We start from the raw sequence: 20,332 nt of genomic DNA on the forward strand, positions 1-20,332 counted from the left end.
GTGGCTTCAACTCGTTCCATTATTAAGGGATTGCGTTTCGCTTCAGTGACATTATATTATGGGGCCAAGCAAGTCACATGAGAATTAAAAAGGCAGTCGGCATGCAAAATAAATAAAGAGTCGAGAGAAAGCCAAAAGCCCAGCAACGCACTCGGGGAAGAAGACCCCACAACTCCCTGAGTTTTCTTTTTCTCTTTTAATTCAGCTGTTTGAATGTATGTAACTATAATTATGGATTCTCTTATTATTCCGATGAACTAATAGATTTATTTTGTTCGAGCTACAGCATATAATTTATTTAGATTTAATTTCATAAATTCGTATTTTTTTTATTTTAAGTACAAAATATATTTTATATTTTAAGTGATGAGTCATCCGTTAATTTTTTATCATATATTAATGCTAATTTTATTTTCAATTATTAATGTAATAAACTTGACTCCATTTATTAGCAAATAACACATCATTTTAAATACACTAATATGTATTTATAGTATTATAATTTATATTTTTTGTATGAATATAATTTTCTTTTTAAATGGTTGCAGTCTATAATATATTATTGGAACAGCTTGAAACGTTGCAATCATGAAAATGTATGTCAGTTCGTTCAAGACTGACATTTTTTACTGCCCTAAACGACATCGTTTCGTTCATTTGTTTTTCATATTTTGATTCTCTGTAAAACGACACCGTTTGGCTTAGAAAAAAAGGCCAAAGCAACCAGAACCCAGAGCTTTGTCTTCCTCTTCGTTTTACCCCCTGCAAAAAACCCTCCTCTCTCTCATTCACAAACCGCTTTCTTCGTTTTACCCGAGCTTCTCCTCCCATCTTGGCGCAACATTCTTGAAATCCCATTCCTCTTTTTTGGCATGTGCGGCATCTGTTATGCAAGTGAAGCAGATGCACAGTTTGTGTCGTGTTTGTTGGAACATTTTCAACAATAAATGTGTCTTATGGTAAAGACATGTCCTATTAATTGTGCCTTATAGAAAAGGTACCTTTCACTAAAGACTTGTCTAATTAAATGATGTCTTGTTGTAAGGACATGTCCATTTAATTGTGTCTTGTAGAAAATGTATCTTTTTACTAAATGATATAACTTTTCATGACAACATTTCACTTAGAGATACATCATTTCATGGTGACATTTCATTTGAAATGGTGATGATTCAATTTGGACCATTGATTAAAATCAAATCTAGATCCAATGGCCATGAATGAAGGGGTATCATGAAAGATGACAACCCAAATGAGGGGGCACAAGTATATCTATAAATAGGGGTCATGTTTAAGCCATTTAGACATGAAATGAATGATCCTACACCACTCTTTTCTTAGCATTCCTTTCTAGTACGAATTTCAACACAAAACACCCATTTCTTTTGTGCATTCACATTCCAATATATTGTTTTTCTGCAGGAACAATATATTGTTTCTTGGCAGGCTTGCAACATTCAAGAGTATTCTGGTTTGCTTTCGTCGATGCACAACGCAAGCAAACAAACAAGTGCTTCATTGTATCTTGGAGGCGTATTTGCTTAACCCATGTGCATCACTCAATTGGTGGGGGCAAATAACGTCTTAAGGAAAGCGACTTATTGTAACGTGCCTTGAAGCATACAAAATTTCTGCAGTTTCTTCCTACATACAGAGTTAGTTGTAAACACATTACTTTACATAATAAAGTTCCACCATTATTGTTGTATTTCTCTACATTTGTCATTCTCCACAAATATTCCTCCAACAATCTTAAGACGTTATTTTTGCAACAATGGCACCAAGTTCATCTCTTCGACAATTCGCAGTAGATTTTGTCAAATTGGAGCGGTTCGATGGTGGCAACTTTATTCGTTGGCAGAAAAAGTTGCATTTCTTGTTGACAAGCCTCAATGTGGTCTATGTTCTCACAACACCAAAGCCTCAAGAACGTGAGAATGAGACATTAGCGGAAACCAGAGTGCGACATAAGTGGGAGCAAGATGACTACGTGTGTAAGGGACACATTTGCAATGCCATGTCTGATACTTTATTTGATCAATATCACAACAAACCTATATCAAAAGAGATATGGGACTCATTAGAGGCTAAGTACATGATGGAAGATGCCACAAGTAAGAAATTCTTGGCTTCTAAATTTTTTAATTATAGAATGGTTGATAATAGACTTGTGGTTGAACAATATAATGAGATTTTGCATATTCTTGATCAATTCAACCAACATAACATGAAAATGGATGAGTCTATTATTGTCTCTTCAATTATTGATAAACTTCCTCCCTCTTGGAAAGACTATAAGAAAAGTCTTAAACATAACAAAGAGGAAATCAGTCTGGATGGCTTAGGCCAAAGTCTTCGTATTGAAGAGGAACTCAAGCTTAATAGTTTTGAGGATCAGACTACTACGACCTCTAAAATTAATGTTGTAGAAGAAGGGAAGGATTTTAAGCATTCTAATCACCCTAAGAATAATCAAAAGAGAAAGTTTGATTCCAAAGAGAATCAAAACAATAAGAAGAAAAAGAAGGGTACATGCCACCATTGCGGAAAACCTGGCCATTTCAAAAGAGATTGTCGACTTCTGAAGAAACAAAAGGAAGTTTCGAACACAAATTTTGTGGCCATGATATCTGAGATTAATGTTCTTGAAGATGATAATGCATGGTGGATAGATTCTGGTGCAACCAAGCATGTATGCAAGGATCGTAGCCTTTTCAAATCTTATAAAGCAATGGATGATGGAAGTGTTCTTTACATGGGAAATTCCTCCACTGCAATAGTTAAAGGAAAAGGCAATGTGCAACTAGAGTTTACTTCCGGAAAAGCTTTAACTCTTACTGATGTTTATCATGTTCCTGAAGTTAGAAAAAACCTTGTATCTGGTAGTCTTCTTAATAAGTTTGGCTTCAAACTTGTTTTTGAGTCAAACAAATTTATATTATCTAAGGGTGGTACCTTTGTTGGGAAAGGATACATGTATGAAGGAATGTTTAAACTCAATATCAATAATATGAATGTTTCTTCTGCTTATATGGTTGATTCATTATCTTTGTGGCATAATCGTTTAGGACATGTGAATATTAGAAGATTGCATGATATGACTAATTTAGAGTTAATTCCTAAGCATGAAAATGATATGCATGAAAAATGTAAAGTATGTGCACAGACTAAAATCACAAGATCTCCTTTTCCAAAAATTGAAAAAACATCTTCTTTATTGCATTTAATTCAAAGCGATGTGTGTGATATGCATAGTAATCCTTCTAAAGGTGGTAAAAAATATTTTGTAACATTTATTGATGATTTTTCAAAATATTGCTATGTGTATTTGTTACATTCTAAAGATCAAGTGTTAGAAAAATTTAAAACTTATAAAAATGAAGTTGAGAATTTTTATGACACTAAAATTAAATGCCTTAGAAGTGATAAAGGAGGTGAATATGCTTTTCCTGACTTTTGTGAATATGTTGGCATTATACATGAAACTAGCACTGCATATACTCCACAACAAAATGGCGTAGCTGAAAGGAAAAATAGGACATTAATAGAAATGGTTAATGCTATGCTTTTTAATGTTGGGCTTGGTAAAGGTTTTTGGGGTGAAGCTATTTTAACTGCATGTCATATCTTAAATAGAGTGCCTAATAAGAAAACAAAGGTGGCCCCATATGAATTATGGAAAAAGAGAAAGCCTAATCTTTCTTATCTAAGAGTTTGGGGTTGTCGAGCCATTGTAAGACTACCAGAACCTAAGATAAAGAAATTAGGAGAAAGGGGCATTGAATGCATATTCTTGGGATATGCAGAGCATAGTAAAGCTTATAGGTTTCTTGTAACAGAACCTAATAGCTTTGTTGAGATCAATACTATAGTGGAATCTAGAGATGCAATATTCTATGAAAATAGATTTTCCACTATACCAAAAAGTATTGATTCTCAAGAGAATGATAAACAAATAGAAATTGGTCAAAAGCGTGATGCTAATAATGAATAAAATCATTTGAGAAGAAGTAAAAGAATAAGGACTATAAAATCTTTTGGACCAGATTTTATAGTCTATTTAGTTGAAGGGACAAGAGACTCACAATCAAAACAGACCATGATCACATCTACTATGGAGTCTGATCCCCTCACCTATGAAGAGACAATGAAGTCTCAAGATGCTGCTTTTTGGAAAGAGGCCATTAATGATGAAATGGACTCTATTGTGGGTAATAAGACTTGGAAATTAGTTGATTTACCACCTGGCTCTAATCCTATAGGTTGTAAATGGATTTTCAAAAAGAAGAAGAAAGTTGATGGAACAATTGAAAGATTTAAAGCAAGACTAGTAGCAAAAGGCTTTACACAAAAAGAAGGCCTTGATTATTTTGATACATATGCACCTGTTGCAAGAATTGCTACTATTAGAGTCTTGATTGCTTTGGCTTCAATTTATCAATTTGAAATCCATCAAATGGATGTAAAAACAGCTTTCTTAAATGGAGAATTAGATGAGGAAATTTACATGAAACAACCAGAAGGGTTTGTTATGCCAGGACAAGAACATAAAGTTTGTAAACTAGTCAAGTCTTTATATGGTCTTAAACAAGCTCCAAAGCAGTGGCACGAAAAGTTTGACAAAGTGATTGTCTCAAATGGATTTAATATTCATGAATCTGATAAATGTGTCTATAGCAGATTCAATGGAAATAAAGGTGTGATTATTTGTTTATATGTAGATGACATGTTAATTTTTGGTACTGATAGTGAGAGCATTGAACTCACTAAATTATTATTGTCATCTAATTTTGATATGAAAGACATGGGACTTGCTGATGTGATTTTGGGGATTAAAATTCTAAAAAATGATAATGGCATAGTATTGACCCAATCACATTATATTGAGAAAATTTTAAAGAAATTTAATTATTATGATTGTAAGTCTGTGTCAACACCTTTTGATTCAAACATAAGACTGTATCCTAACACTGGCAGATCAGTATCTCAATTAGAATATGCACGTATTATTGGATGTCTTATGTATGCGATGACTTGTACTAGGCCTGATATTGCTTTCGCTGTTGGAAAGCTCAGTAGATATACTAGTAATCCAAGCCAAGCACACTGGCAAGCAGTGTACAGAATTCTAAAATATTTAAAACATACAATGGATTATGGTATATACTACACTGGATATCCTTCAGTTTTGGAAGGATTTTCGGATGCTAGTTGGATTACTGATCGAGATGATCATACATCCACAAGTGGTTGGATTTTTAATCTTGGTGGAGGAGCTATTTCATGGGGCTCAAAGAAGCAAACTTGTATAGCAGACTCCACCATGGCTGCAGAATTTGTAGCTTTGGCTTCATGTTGCAAGGAAGCTGAATGGTTAAGGAATTTGCTTATAGAAATTCCTATTTGGCCTAAACCAATGCCTCCTGTATCTATTCACTGTGATAGTGAGGCAACTTTATCAAGAGCATATAGTCAAATCTATAATGGAAAGTCTAGGCACATTGGTCTAAGACATAGTTATGTAAGACAATTACTTACAGATGGAGTAATCACAATTGACTTTGTGAAATCATGCCAAAATTTGGCAGACCCCTTAACTAAAGGCCTTGCAAGGGATATTGTATTTAAAACTTCTAAGGGGATGGGACTGAAGCCAGCATCATCTTATCACCAATGATGGAAACTCAACCCAACACTTGAAATAACAAGATCTTGGGTTCAATGAGCAAAAGTACATCATATGTTGTGATAGCAAGCACTATAATATTTTATATGCGTCCCAAAGGTTAGTGCTTGATACCTGTAACATATGGGAAAGGTTAAGCTACTTAGCTTTTAATGGACTTATAAATGTTTTAGTTACAGGGACATTCTAGATAAGTCTACCTATGTGAGTGTAGGAGGTGGTGCCGCTTCCTATGTAACTCGACTGGTTACTAAAGCGCTCATGAAAACAGGATATAGACACAGGGCCAATCCACGTGTCGGCTAAGGAATACTTGAGAATTTGAAAACTTATGTGTGAGATATATCCGGTTAGTCGATTAAGGTCGCTGGTTCAAAGCTTGCCTACCATGCCACCTTTGATTAACTTTGATGCATTGTCACTAAGTGAAGGTTCAAGTCCAAAAGACACCTTCATCTATGCATAAGTTTTCCAAGCCTGTGCAAGATAATTTTTCAAAATTCATTTATTTTGAAAATGGTGGGGGATTGTTGGAACATTTTCAACAATAAATGTGTCTTATGGTAAAGACATGTCCTATTAATTGTGCCTTATAGAAAAGGTACCTTTCACTAAAGACTTGTCTAATTAAATGATGTCTTGTTTTAAGGACATGTCCATTTAATTGTGTCTTGTAGAAAAGGTATATTTTTACTAAATGATATAACTTTTCATGACAACATTTCACTTAGAGATACATCATTTCATGGTGACATTTCATTTGAAATGGTGATGATTCAATTTGGACCATTGATTAAAATCAAATCTAGATCCAATGGCCATGAATGAAGGGGTATCATGAAAGATGACAACCCAAATGAGGGGGCACAAGTATATCTATAAATAGGGGTCATGTTTAAGCCATTTAGACATGAAATGAATGATCCTACACCACTCTTTTCTTAGCATTCCTTTCTAGTACGAATTTCAACACAAAACACCCATTTCTTTTGTGCATTCACATTCCAATATATTGTTTTTCTGCAGGAACAATATATTGTTTCTTGGCAGGCTTGCAACATTCAAGAGTATTCTGGTTTGCTTTCGTCGATGCACAACGCAAGCAAACAAACAAGTGCTTCATTGTATCTTGGAGGCGTATTTGCTTAACCCATGTGCATCACTCAATTGGTGGGGGCAAATAACGTCTTAAGGAAAGCGACTTATTGTAACGTGCCTTGAAGCATACAAAATTTCTGCAGTTTCTTCCTACATACAGAGTTAGTTGTAAACACATTACTTTACATAATAAAGTTCCACCATTATTGTTGTATTTCTCTACATTTGTCATTCTCCACAAATATTCCTCCAACAGTGTTCCCATCAGTCCTGTCATGGCTGCATAAGTCGACATCTTCTAAATTGCTTGAGATGCTTCTTTTGCAATGCCACAGTCCTCGAGGTTGTCAAGGTGGACGAGAAAATTGTGTAAAAATTTGTCATGTCCATTTTTGGTCTCTGGCATTATACCACTACCCTGGATTCCAAACTGGTCAGCGTCAGATGAATGGTTGCAGATTAAGCTTGAACTCAGGGATTCATCCTTAAACAAAGATAAAAATTGAAAAGTTCAAGGGAATTGATGATGATATATTCTAATTAAAATTATCCAACTAGAATCGGATGATTATATATGTGTAGTGTGTAATAGCAAAGGGGGTGGGAAAGATGATCAAGAATTTTTGTAGGGGAAGTTGAGGGCATTATTATGTAAATGGCAAAAGAAATATATCTATTTTAATTTTCTCTCTCGCAACCTGTAAATTGTGGTACAGTGTTCATTCAAGCGGCTGAAATTGTTGGTACAGTGCTCATTCAAGCGGCTTTGTTTCTTGAAGTTTTGCCCAATTTCTTGTTGGCTTGAGGAACTGGGAAGTACTTAGCAAATTCAATTGATGCAGTGCTGATACGGAGATGAAAAGCATAGCAAACAACGTCGTTTGATGGTGATTAAAAATAAAATAAAAAGTCACAAAACAACGTTATTTTTATTAGTTTCAGGGTTTGATCCGGGATAAATAGCGGAACCGAACATTTAATACTGGGTGTGACTATATTTTTTTTCCTTTTTTGTGTCAATAATAAATAATCTAATGACGTCCCAATTCTAGTAAAATTTTGTACGAAACATCCTATTTTCACCCAACAATTTTCTTGTATGGATTAGGTGATAGCGTGCCACCCACAACTCTTTTATTATTGGTGTTGTGTGTACATAAACGGCGTGCATTAATGAATATTTAAGTGTCTTTCCGTTTTTTGAAAGGTCATTTAAGAGTTGTAATCTGTTCATTTTTCTCACACTCCACAACCTTCATTTTTTTTTGTCACCCCCCTTTTTTGGCACGTTTAATTCACCAGAAAGCTCCAATGCAGATATTCACACTTTTTTTGCCCTTTAGTTTTATCAGAATTTTTATCCAATCAAATATATGGCGATTTTTGTCACTCCACAGATTCATATGTATTATAGTATTTACCTATCTGAATCTATAGTGATTGAGGGTTATTTTGGTGTTATATTACAATAATAACTGGGTTTCTCTTAAATTTATTGCTTTCAAATGTTGGAACTAAAAAACTATGATCTTCACAGTTTGGATTGATTCTTAAAGTAAATCTATGCCTAGTTTGATATTAAAGTATTGTACAGTTATTTTTAAAAATTTTGTAACTTTAAAATAAAAGTTGATAGCACGTAGTAAATATAATTTTTAGATAAAAAATTAAATAAAATTAGTAAAGACATAATATATTTTTTATCAACTAAACTTTTGGACTCTAACAACAAATGTTTACTAAATACTTTAGTACTATCTTAATCTCAAACACATCTTATTCATATCGGTTGCAGAAAGTCAAGTAAGGTAATAAAGAATCTTAGAAAAGAGCTAAAGGGTATTCCCGAAGCTGTAATTTAAGCCTGCCCTGAAACGAAATGGTCTTTAGATGATATCTCCCTCAGTACTATTTACCTTACTGACGAAGTACTATTTATTTTATGGCCATGGGCCTTCAACCTGTATTACTGGTTTGTCTAACACCCACAATAATAGATTCGTTGTGGGTTTGGTTAATAGCAAAACGAACTTTATGTACTTCTGTTTCAAGGTTGTTACCAGCATATACCAACTTGTTCTAACTACAAAGTACAAACAATGTACAATCTCCCCCGCGGTTACCCACTGTACACGGTATGAAAGGCAGCCCATATATGGGCCAACGCCAATGAAAAAGTGGCTTGGACCATCAAAAAGCTCCAAATCCAATATGAGCATAGCACCGTAGTAGTAGTAGTAGTAACATCATTATTTTCCTCCGTCGCCACACCATCGATGCGCAGAGAATCAACAAAATTTGAACAACATAATTAAAACAAACTTAGAACCATGCAGAGGATCACACTCTCAGTGGTTCAGTTACACACTCACAATTCAGATTCATAATGTACAAAATGGCAGTTCTAATTAATAACCATTAACCCTTGCACCACCTGCCATGTACCATCAATATTAGGATTTGCAGTGTCCCTGATACACCTTCCACAAGTAGCACATTAACATCATTTTTCAAATGTTTTCATCAATATCTTCAAGCATCGGCAGCCTTCTCTGCAGGAGCTGCCTCTGAGGCGGCACTTGATTTGGTATGTTTAGCTTCGTAATCTTTTACAGCAGCCTTGATAGCATCTTCAGCAAGCATGCTACAATGCAGCTTAACCGGTGGTAGAGAAAGATGTTTTGCAATTTCCCTGCAACAACATTTAAAAAAGTTAGGTGAGAGTACAATTTTCACTTGCTGAGACCTGAAAGATTTCTCAGGTTTGCCATTCTAAAGCAGCTCCGCCTTATGTCTTCAATCACTAATGACTAAACCATAGACAACCTCTGCAACCATATCTAAAATAAGACGACAAACACGACAACAAAGATAGTCATCAAAAGGGGAATAACAATTCAAGACAAGTGATGCATCCAGAAAAGCATACATAAATCAGGGAAAAGAAAACCCATACTAGTGAAAAAAGAGTCACTTCATCAAATCATCAAAGCTTCTGCCACAAAACAGTCAAGCAAGTTCTATGAAAAAGGTTGACGAGTGAAATTTACTCGTGCCACATCTACAGACGACCAAAAACACTCACAAGATAATCCACGCTTGACAAAAAGCACTTAACAAACATGCACAAGTTTGCAGAAACACATGATTTGTTTCATTGATTTTATATAGCCTAAAATTCATAGCCAGACTCAATAATTCACATGTATGGCAGACATCAGGTCAACACCTGATATTCCAATAAGAGTCTGGAATTTTGAATGGCATGACTAAATATTAGCAAACGGCAAACCAGAGGAACAAGAAAGGGCGAATAAGAAATTAAAGCACAGCAAAGATAAAAGTAACAGCATATTTGTAATCACATGACTTTAACAAAAAAATAATGATAGGCCAAATTATTGCCAATAGGAATCTGAAAAATAATAAACAAAATTATCAGGCTGTTAAAATTTTCCATGATATCATAAATCAACACCAAGACATCTAAACAGCAATTACTAACAAAAATCCAAATGCTACAAGGAGATAAGAACTCACGTGTTCTTAATGGACAAAACTTCCTCCATCTGCTTCCCTTTCACCCATTCTGTGGCTGAAACATGTGAAACCCATAATCAATTAGTAAATCCTTGCAGCAAGATAGAAGTTCAAAAACCCATACACAACTCTAAGATCAACTACAATGACAAATCAAATGCCATGCAAATGCCAATTCATTCTCCATAGACTTGTTGATTAAAATCATTAAAAGGATTTTAATGAAAAACAAAATTGGGATAATCAAAACATAAAAGCCAGATAATAGGCAACTCAGAATCTTGTTCTTGAGAAGACTATAGAAGGAGTGAATTCCATAATCAAATCTCCTTTTCACTCTCACCAAAACATAAGAATATTGCTTTCATTAGAAGCCAAAGTGTATCATAATTTGATATGGTTCCTATTCACTGCATCGGCATTGATTTTTTTAATTCATATTGACTTGCATAGAAAACTTGCATAAAACATCAATTAGCTTCAAGAGAAATAAAAATAAAATAAAAATAAAAACAAAAACAAACCAAGCCCCCCCCCCCCCCCCCAAAAAGGAGCAAATTAAATATGGATTCAGCTATAAACTTCGTTATTTATCAAACGAACCCTAATTTATCAATCAAAGATAAACTAAACCATAGCAAACAAAATAATCCCGTACCAACAGATGATGAAGCGATGGCAGAGCCACAACCGAAGGTCTTGAAGCAGGCGTCGACGATCTGACCACTCTTTTCATCGACCTTAATCTGCAGCTTCATCACATCGCCACAAGCCGGCGCGCCGACGAGACCGGTACCGACCGTGGGATCGCTCTTGTCGAAGGACCCGACGTTTCGCGGGTTATTGTAGTGGTCGATGACGTTCTCGTGGTAGAATCGCGGCATCGCCACCAGAACGGGTCGTGATACCGGCTCAGCCGCTGCTGCCGTGGCTTGCCCTAACAGCCTCTTCGAAGCGAATCGCAACATTTTTTTTTTTTTTTTCAGTTTCTGTAGATTAGGGGTCTCGAAAATATTCCCTGACTTTTGGATTTAGCCGAGAAGTGATGAAAATAAACGGGCTTTTGCTTTATAAAGGCTTGTTTGAAGGACACGTGGAGGGTGAGGATGGTTCCAGATTGATGGGAAGTAAGAAGCTCTGTTTGCCCTTGCTTCGAATATGGAGGTGCGTTTGGTATTGTTTCTCAAATTGTATTTTTGATTTTCTTTTTTTTTAAAAAAAAGAAGGATTAGTTTTTGTTGAAAATAAAAACGTATTTGGTAGTTTATTTTAAAACTAATATTAAAAAATGAAAAAGAGTAAAATGTATTTGGTAGTTTGTTTGGAAAATATAAATAGTAAAAATATATTTGATACAATTTTTATGAAAATTGTTTTAGAATAGTTATATGATATGTATAAATTTTAAATTTATCTTTTTTTATTTTATATATTTTTTAAAAATGAATAAACAAGTAAAATAATGTAGTAATAAATATTAATATAAAATTATAAGTTTTTATACTATTACAAATTTTATTAAATAAAATATTATAGAATAATTTATAGAACATCCATAATTATTTCAAAAAATTATTTATTATTTTATTTAAAACAAAAATTATTGTATAAATATAATAAAATTTATTGTGTATTTATCATTTTAAACCCAAGTTTCATATTTGTATTTAGGATCAGGCTTAATATCTTTTTGGGTCCATAATTTTTTAATGGTAAAAAACCGCAAAAGTCACCAAAATGTGGTCCCCATTCAATTAATGCATGCAGAATAGAAAACAAAATTCAGATAACGTAAAAATTGTAATTTCTGCATTTGTTAAGAAAAGTTAAAGAATGAAAATATTTCATTTTCCATAATTTCTCATTATAGCTACGAAACGCCCCGGCCAAATGCATTTTTTATTTTATTATTTTTGCAAAACAAAAAACATTTAGTAAAAATCAATACCAAATGCATCCTAAATTTACTTTCGAGATTATTGGATTATGATGATCAAGGTCGGTTCAGTTCTGGTCGATAATGACTCGGTGACCGTTATTGTCAGGTCAAGTCTTAAAATCACGTCGTTTTAAATCCTAGCCTGTTTTTTATGAGTCTTAATAAATCTTACTTTTCAATTTTTTTCTCATTCTTTTATAAAATTATGAAAAAAAAAGATATAAAAGTAAAATATAATTTTGATTCATAATAGAAGTTTTGTTATTTGGTAATTTATTTCTTTATTAGCTCATAGTTATTTTTAATTTCATCAATAAAATTAATTATATCCTATATAAAAATTAAAAAAATAGTTTGGATTCATAATTTGTAAAGATATTTTAGTATAACTAAATTCATTTTATGTAGTTTGCAGTAATAATTGAAATATAATTATAAAATTGGTGAGGAGGATATTGAGGGGGTGTGAAAAGCGTTACTCCTTTGATATTCCTGGCCACTTAAGATCAGGCCTTATAAGAGTGGGGTACTAAATGTACCCAAACTCTTTGTAAGTACAGTCGTATATAGGTTTAAAAAAGAACTATGGGCTTCCAATTGTTTGTGTTTTTATGCAAACTGCACGTAATACTTTTGTCTGATATGTCCTAATCTAAGGGTCATTGGATTAGCTTTTGTTTTTGCTTTTACTTAAAAATAAAAAATAAGTAAAAGCTCTATCTTATTTTGGCTGTTTAATTGACCATAGTAAAAAAAAATTTTAATGAGAAGCTCTTTTTGAAGTGTTTGGATGACCATATCAAAAAGACATTTTAATCATTATAAAGTAATTAATACCCTTAAATATTTAAGTCTAACAAATACTTATCAAATTTAAAAATCAATGACAAACAAAATAATTATTTGATCACTATAGTTAAAATTTTACAAATTAAAGTACTATTTTTCTTTATAAAAAAAGAAGAAAAAAAATAACTAGATTAAATTTATCTAAGTATAAGTTCCCTAACAATATTTTCACGAACCACTCCCATTTCACTTGCTTCATTTTCATTTTCATAAAAAAAAAAAAAAAATTGGGTTGAACAATGAAGAGGCAAAACAAGAAAAATACGTCAGAAATAGGGTTTAAGGGCTTGGCTATGGATGTAATATTTTTTTGTTGCTTTGTTAATTTAAGGTTAGTTTTGGAATTATGAAAAATATAATAAATTAGAAAATACCTTCTCAAAAGGTCTTTTAGGAAACACTATAAATACTGACTTCTTCCAAAAGACCTTTTAGATTAAAAAAATGACTTTTGGTTTGACACCCAAATAGCCCCAAAATACCTTTTTTAATTTTAAAAGCCAAAGAGAGCTTAATTAAGCTAACCTAAACATGCACTAAATATATTTAAAATAAGGCAATGACTACCTTGGAGTTGCTCCAAAGTAGAGCACAAATTATAGCTATGCACACAAAGTGATAAATAATAAAAAAATATTTTATAACCTTAATAATGTGGTTATGAAGGCATGCTTTACTTTAGACCAGTTCCAACATAGCCTGACCCTTAAAATAATACAAATCATAATCTTCATCAAACTCCGATAAAATATAAGTTTTCCTAACTTAATTATACTTATAATATTTTCTCGTATATAAAGAGGTCATCATTCAAAGGTAGGACAAGTGGAAAAATGTATATTGGAGAAAGGATATTATATCTTCCAAATATTTTTTCTTACTCTTCTGATCTCTCTCTTACTCTTCCGATTTTTCTGATCTCTAACTTAAGCAGTAGAAAGCAAGTGGTTATTGTTTTATATAATTCCAACTACCAATCTCTTCACTCTCAATGATGGCAATTTCGATAACATCAAGATCTCTTACAACATATTACCTATGTAGAACGACTATTTCTCAACTCTTATTGTATAGTTAAATTTTAATATCAATAGAAATTGCAAATCCATATTTTTGGAAAATTCTATTATTTTATCAATCGATCTAATCAATTCTAAATGATAAATACTTGTTTAGTCCCTATATATTGAGTTAACTGTTTTTTTAGTCTCTATATATTTAAAAAAAAAAAAACTCAATACACCACTATTGTTAAACATTACATTCATATCCTTACTTTTTTCTCCTTTTTACAATAATACCCTTACAATAATTTTCTTAAGGATATTAATAAAAAAATGACAATTTACCAAAATAACATAAAATTTACACAAACTTTTAATTTATTATTTTACTTTTAGGATTAATTTGGTATGATAATGAATGTTTTTGTAAAGTGGTGATCACTAAACACTTGGATGATACAAGAAATACAGTTACTATATATGCTTATTTTAATTTCCGTATAATATTTTGAAATTAGATGATACAAAGCGATTAGTTTAGATTTCATACTATATATGCTTATGTTAATGTCCGTATAGATATAATTTGGCATATCATTTATTTTTTCACAACAAATACATGATCAAGAGAACATACAGTGATCAAGTTAAGTTTGTTATAGTTAAACAACAATGTTAATGTGGTTTGACAGATCGTTTCTTTTCTCATAACTACCACAAAGCTAACTAAAAAAGCGTTAGCTCATGGAAGAAAGGCATACACATTAACACATATATGAAAATGAAAACCAAACATACATGGAGACTAGAGAACCAAATAGATATTTTCATTTTCTTTTTCCTCTTTACGAGCAAATTAAGACATAAATAAATAAATATCTAATTATTAAGAAGAGAATTAATTATTCCCTTTACAGTATATATATATATATATATATATATATAATTTTTCAATCAAGGATCACTGACTTTAATAAAATCAAGATTAATTAAAAGATAAAAAAATTTAGATTTTAATATACTACATGACAAAATATAATGTATTAGAGTTTGTGTTTATTAAAGTCAGAGATCTTAATTTAAAAACTACTTATCTATACATACATACATACATACGTACATACAGTGATTAGAAAACCTTGGCATTAATTTGCATTATTGAATTGAATGTGAAGCCGACTTATTAGTAATTAAAATCATATATAGCGTTATACTAGTAGTTGACTCTCAGCCATCGCTGTTGCTAGTTCAAATCTTGTCTTGCTATCAGACAAAAACCCTAAATAATATTTGTTTCCATTATCACCCAATTAGATGCCTGTTTAGCGAATAGCGATAGCCATATATTTACCGTTTATTTCATCAGCTTCATCAAATTAATTAACCTTTGCATTCGATCGCCATCTTTAACTGTGTAGGTTGACACTTACAGGAGCATTATATCCAGCTGGAGGTGATGGGCTACCAAACAGCCAGGGTGCCCTGGTCTAGCTTCCTCAATTTTTGATATATAATATCAAAACAACCCTTATGTTGTGGCCAATCTTAGAACTTTCATAACTAAAATGCTCTTAAACTCACTGGTTCACTTAATCCCTCACCTGTATCAATTCTCAGCCAACATATTCCTGGTGGTATACGCATGACCCGCTGAATCGACATCTAGAAAATGAATACGAAGTAATATTTCACCATTGGTGTTTAGCAAGGACAAGTGGACGAAATGATTTCTCCGGTCGTGAAAAGGATAAAAGTCGGTGTTGTAGAAAAATGTGACACGAGTCAATTTAATGGTCTGCAGCCCTTTCACTTCAAAGGCGACCCAGCTTTCACCATTCATCCTCTTTATTTTTTATTGCTTCTCTTTTTTCTTTGTCGTTTTGGCTTGATTCCCAGAATGTTTCGTAGACAACACGACTGATTTGTAGTACTAGAATTTGATGGCCCAAAATTAAACAAAGAATCAAAAAGAGATTGCAACTGAGAATAAGGCAGATCGGCACTATAACACACAACCCATCCTGCATCTTTATAATTATGATTAGGGAGAATGACATTTTCGTTATCCTTAACATTATTTTTACCGCTTTAGTTCCTAATATATATTTTAATATCTTATTGCATCCTTGATGTTAATAGAGCAACATAAAAAATCACCTTGTTAAATTAAAAATGTGATATTTTTAACATTAAAAAAAAAGATTACTCGACACTTTTTTAAATTAACTCTATTTAATTTATTTGTTCAAACATAACTTTTATCATACAACGGTGTGTTTTTTCTATCACTTTCTGAACATTATGGATGAAATAAAATAGTTAAAAATATATTGGAATCTATAATACTAAAAACAAGTTCTAAAAGAAGACTAGAGCATCATTCTTCCTCCTACAATTATTCCCTGTCTATTTTAATTTCAAATCTTAACTAACTTCTGTTTACTGTTAATGAACTTGACCTTCATTTGTAACTAATTAACTTCCTAATTAGGTAAGTCCTAATTTAATTTCTCCACAGAATCTTGATAAAGCGTTTGAGTGACACTTGATTTTTAGAATAAATTAACGACGACCCAATTCATAAAATTAATTATGATTGTGAGAGAGAAAAAAAAAAGCGTAGCTTTCTAACTAGCAAAGTAGGCTCCACAGAGTTTACATTTTACAAACCTAAACATGCACCTAATAAATATAATTCGCCGCATGTGCTTTTGCTATCATTTTTAGTACTCGTTCTATCTTGATAAGGTGGGTGGTTAGAGAAGCTTTATGGCTTCATTCGCCCACAATAAGAATAAGTGACCTGAGATTTTGGAACTTTAAGGGCAGTCCCAAATGCATTCATGTGAGAGTAACAGTTCTCTCAAGTGTATATGTGCGCAACTTTTAAAATGTATATTTGGTTCTATATAATTATACGTAAATGTTAAATAAACATCATTTTAATACGCTAATACCTAAATTAGTTTTTTTTTTTAATTCATGTGGAATTTCCGTGCCCACATTAGAGAGTGTGTATATATAATTCAATCTCTTTTACATTTGTTATAACAACTATTGTTTAAGTGTAAACTTATATCAATAGTCATTGCGTCTAATTAAATTTATCCGCTCTTAAAGCTATGGCCGAATGATTCTTATGTAATTTTATTTGACTAACTATGTGAATTTGAATCTTGAGAAAGGTAAAGAATTAAAAATAAATTTAGATTTTACTCACCTCCTTACTTTTTGTTTTTGTTTTTAAATAATAATAATAATAAAAAAACATATCTGAACTAGAGTTTTGTGTAAAATACTTGGCTAGGAGGCTAAAGTTGTTAGGTCACTAGTGGACAAGATTTGTTATGCAAACCTTCTCTTTTTCCTTAGATTTTAATCATAAAAAATATCTGGATAAAATTATAAATTAATCACAACAAAAAAGAAAGAAAGAAAATATAAAAAAAAAAATGATTCCCTTTAACCACTAGACATCTTTTCCCATTTATTTTGTAATGAGATTTAAAATTCAAATATTTTAAATTTTTTTAAACCCAAAAAAAAAAAAAAGAGGCGGCGTTGAGAGCTTAATAACGACGATTAACAAAATCCCTTTGATCCAATGAGAGTCAAACAACTCACCGAATCAATACGAGGATTATTGTTACTATCACAAAATTTAATTAATCAAAATAATAGAGGTTGATGAAGATTAGGCCAATTGGAGTCAATTATCGTGAACCGTTTCTTTCATCTAATACAAAGTCACTTAATAATTAAATATTTTATCATCGATTAGATCCATGTACCACCCAGACAAAGCATGTATTATTATATTTTCAATTTGCACGATTCTATCACTTTCCTTCCATGTCAAACATTATTATCGTATATTTTGCGGCCCACAAATGGATCATTCCCCATTTTAATAGTGTGGTCTTCTAAATTAAAGCTTATTTAACTACATTTTTTTACATCTCTTAATTTATATGAGGTATGACCAGAGGAATCGTATCTATATATATATATATAAAGGTACTTAACACTAGCTAATATCTAGCATTAACACTAGCTAATATCTAGCATTTACATTCCGAAAACATGAGACGTAATGGAACGAAAATTTTGGAAAATATAACAAAAATACTTTATTGGTCGTAAAAATTAAAGGATTATATATGTTTTCATTTAGAAACCTAGCTGTCGAGATGGGCCATTTCACCTTTTTATCTTCTTATTTTGGTATCATACTTTGTGGATCAGCACTTAACAAATTGATAGCTATATATATATATAAAAGAAAGGAGAAAGTAAAAGAAAGATATACCCCAGCGATTGAATGTTACGAAGTAGAATATTAATTAGGTATGCATTAATTATATAATAAAGAAATGACAGATGAATTTCATAGAGCAGGCATAGCTGGATGTTGAGAGTTGCTTGCGATAATAATAATATGGCCAATGCTACGTTACGTTAATCGTAACGTACGTCACACACAGTAACAGTAGCGGGTCCTATTATAGGTACTGTTGTTGTATGTGGATGTACATTACGATTAACGTAACATAGGGAGATCCTAATAATATATGTGAAACGTTTACGTAACACTTATAGTTTACCTTCAGCTTTCAGCAAATCAAAAAGAGCTATGTCTTATGTGGTCATGATACGCATGCATTAACACCACAAATGAAGTGTAACAATTTACAGTAATAGGGTGCGTTTGGAATTGAGATTGGGCAGCTGTAGTTTTTAAACTACAGTATTAAAGTGTTTGGTAAACACTAGCTGTTATAATTTGAAAGATATGTTAATATGATTTTTCACTTGTATAATATAAAATCTATTATATTTTGAATAGTTTTATCAAAATTATTATTTAAAATTTATATTTACTACTTATTATTAATTTTTGTTTCATAATCACATTTTTTTTTCTACAATAATTATAATTTAAAAATTACAATACCTCAATTTCAGACACTCGTAATATCTTAAATCGACTCTTGGGCATGACACATTACGTATGCCAATGAATTGTTATATATATATGGCTTAGCTAAGCTAACCGACTCTTGCATCAGCGAGCCACATTTTAAGAGAGATATATATTGTATTGTATGTATATCATGCCTGTCGTTTAAATTAATTACGCAACGTACCTATCAAATCTCATATGGCAAAGTCAAATGTGGCAGCCAATCGAACAGCTATGTTAGCTATTTTCTATAAAACTCATGCGAGGTTTCACTTCAATAATAACAATTAGCTCCAATCCAATGATAAATTTAAATAATAATTTTAGAGGTTATATGTAGTTGAGATAGTAAAATTTCTTCAATTGATTTGAAAGTAAGAGATTGAGGGGGGTTAAGAAATGGCTAAATTTCATTGACAATCTCGAATCTTCCGTGAAATCTTTTTTCAGCACGTAACCGAGAACTGATCATAGGCAGTGTTTATTTTCTGGAGTTGGAGTGAGGAGTGAGGAGTGTGGATTCCTCACACTCTAGTGTTTACTTCAACAAAAAAAAAAGGATTGGGAATCCCACTCCGTGGACTCCACCCATTTTTGGAGTGGGGAGTGGGAGTAGGAATCCACTCACACCTCTCAATTTTCAACCCTTTGCTTTTAATTTAATTTAATAAAATAAAATAATTTATAATTATATTTATTTAAATAATATTATTACATTTAACAAAATAATAATTTACATTGAGTATAAGTTAAAATTACTTAAAAATAATATTATTATATTAATAGAGAATTAATAAATATATGCTATCTTTATTTAATAATATAATATTATTATATTTATTTTAAAAATAATAGTACTATATTTATTTAATATTAATAATTAATAATAATAAATAGGTTATTCTAAGAAAATATTAATTTTGTACTAAAAAATATTATATTAATAAATTTAATATAATTATATAAAATAAAATAATGTTTCATTTTATATTTATCCTTCTTTTTATTAAATTTACTACAACTATATTTAATAAATATTTAAATAATATTATTATATTTAACTAAATAATAATTGGGTTTGATTCTAAGTTTAATTTACTTAAAAATAATAATATTATATTAATAGAGAATTAATAATATTACTATATACCATCTTTATTTGAAAATATAATATTATTATATTTATTTAATATTAATAATTAATACTAATAAATAGTTTATTCTAAGAAAATATTAATTTCATACTATGTTAA

At 31.5% G+C, this 20,332-nt stretch overlaps 1 protein-coding gene across 1 annotated transcript; it reads right to left on the minus strand.

Annotated features, from left to right (window-relative positions):
- Positions 1–8,980: 8,980 nt before the first annotated feature.
- On the minus strand, positions 8,981–11,375 carry LOC102621674 (iron-sulfur cluster assembly protein 1-like). The gene is made up of 3 exons (XM_006476723.4): positions 10,983–11,375; positions 10,325–10,379; positions 8,981–9,476 (listed from the first exon to the last, which is right to left on the minus strand). The coding sequence occupies exons 1-3, from the start codon at positions 11,290–11,292 to the stop codon at positions 9,317–9,319; spliced, it is 525 nt and encodes a 174-aa protein (XP_006476786.2). The 5' UTR covers positions 11,293–11,375; the 3' UTR covers positions 8,981–9,316.
- Between the last annotated feature and the right edge of the window lie 8,957 nt (positions 11,376–20,332).

Source organism: Citrus sinensis, chromosome 3 (genome assembly GCF_022201045.2).
Source record: "Citrus sinensis cultivar Valencia sweet orange chromosome 3, DVS_A1.0, whole genome shotgun sequence".
Lineage (NCBI taxonomy): Eukaryota > Viridiplantae > Streptophyta > Magnoliopsida > Sapindales > Rutaceae > Citrus > Citrus sinensis.

What these genes read in the sequence shown, in the direction of transcription:
- LOC102621674 (XM_006476723.4), bottom strand. Translation starts at nt 11,292, where the DNA reads ATGTTGCGATTCGCTTCGAAGAGGCTGTTAGGGCAAGCCACGGCAGCA. An exon ending in CATCGCTTCATCATCTGTTG is followed by an intron (nt 10,380 to 10,982) that starts GTACGGGATTAT and finishes CACATGTTTCAG; the next exon opens with CCACAGAATGGGTGAAAGGG. An exon ending in GTTTTGTCCATTAAGAACAC is followed by an intron (nt 9,477 to 10,324) that starts GTGAGTTCTTAT and finishes ATGTTGTTGCAG; the next exon opens with GGAAATTGCAAAACATCTTT.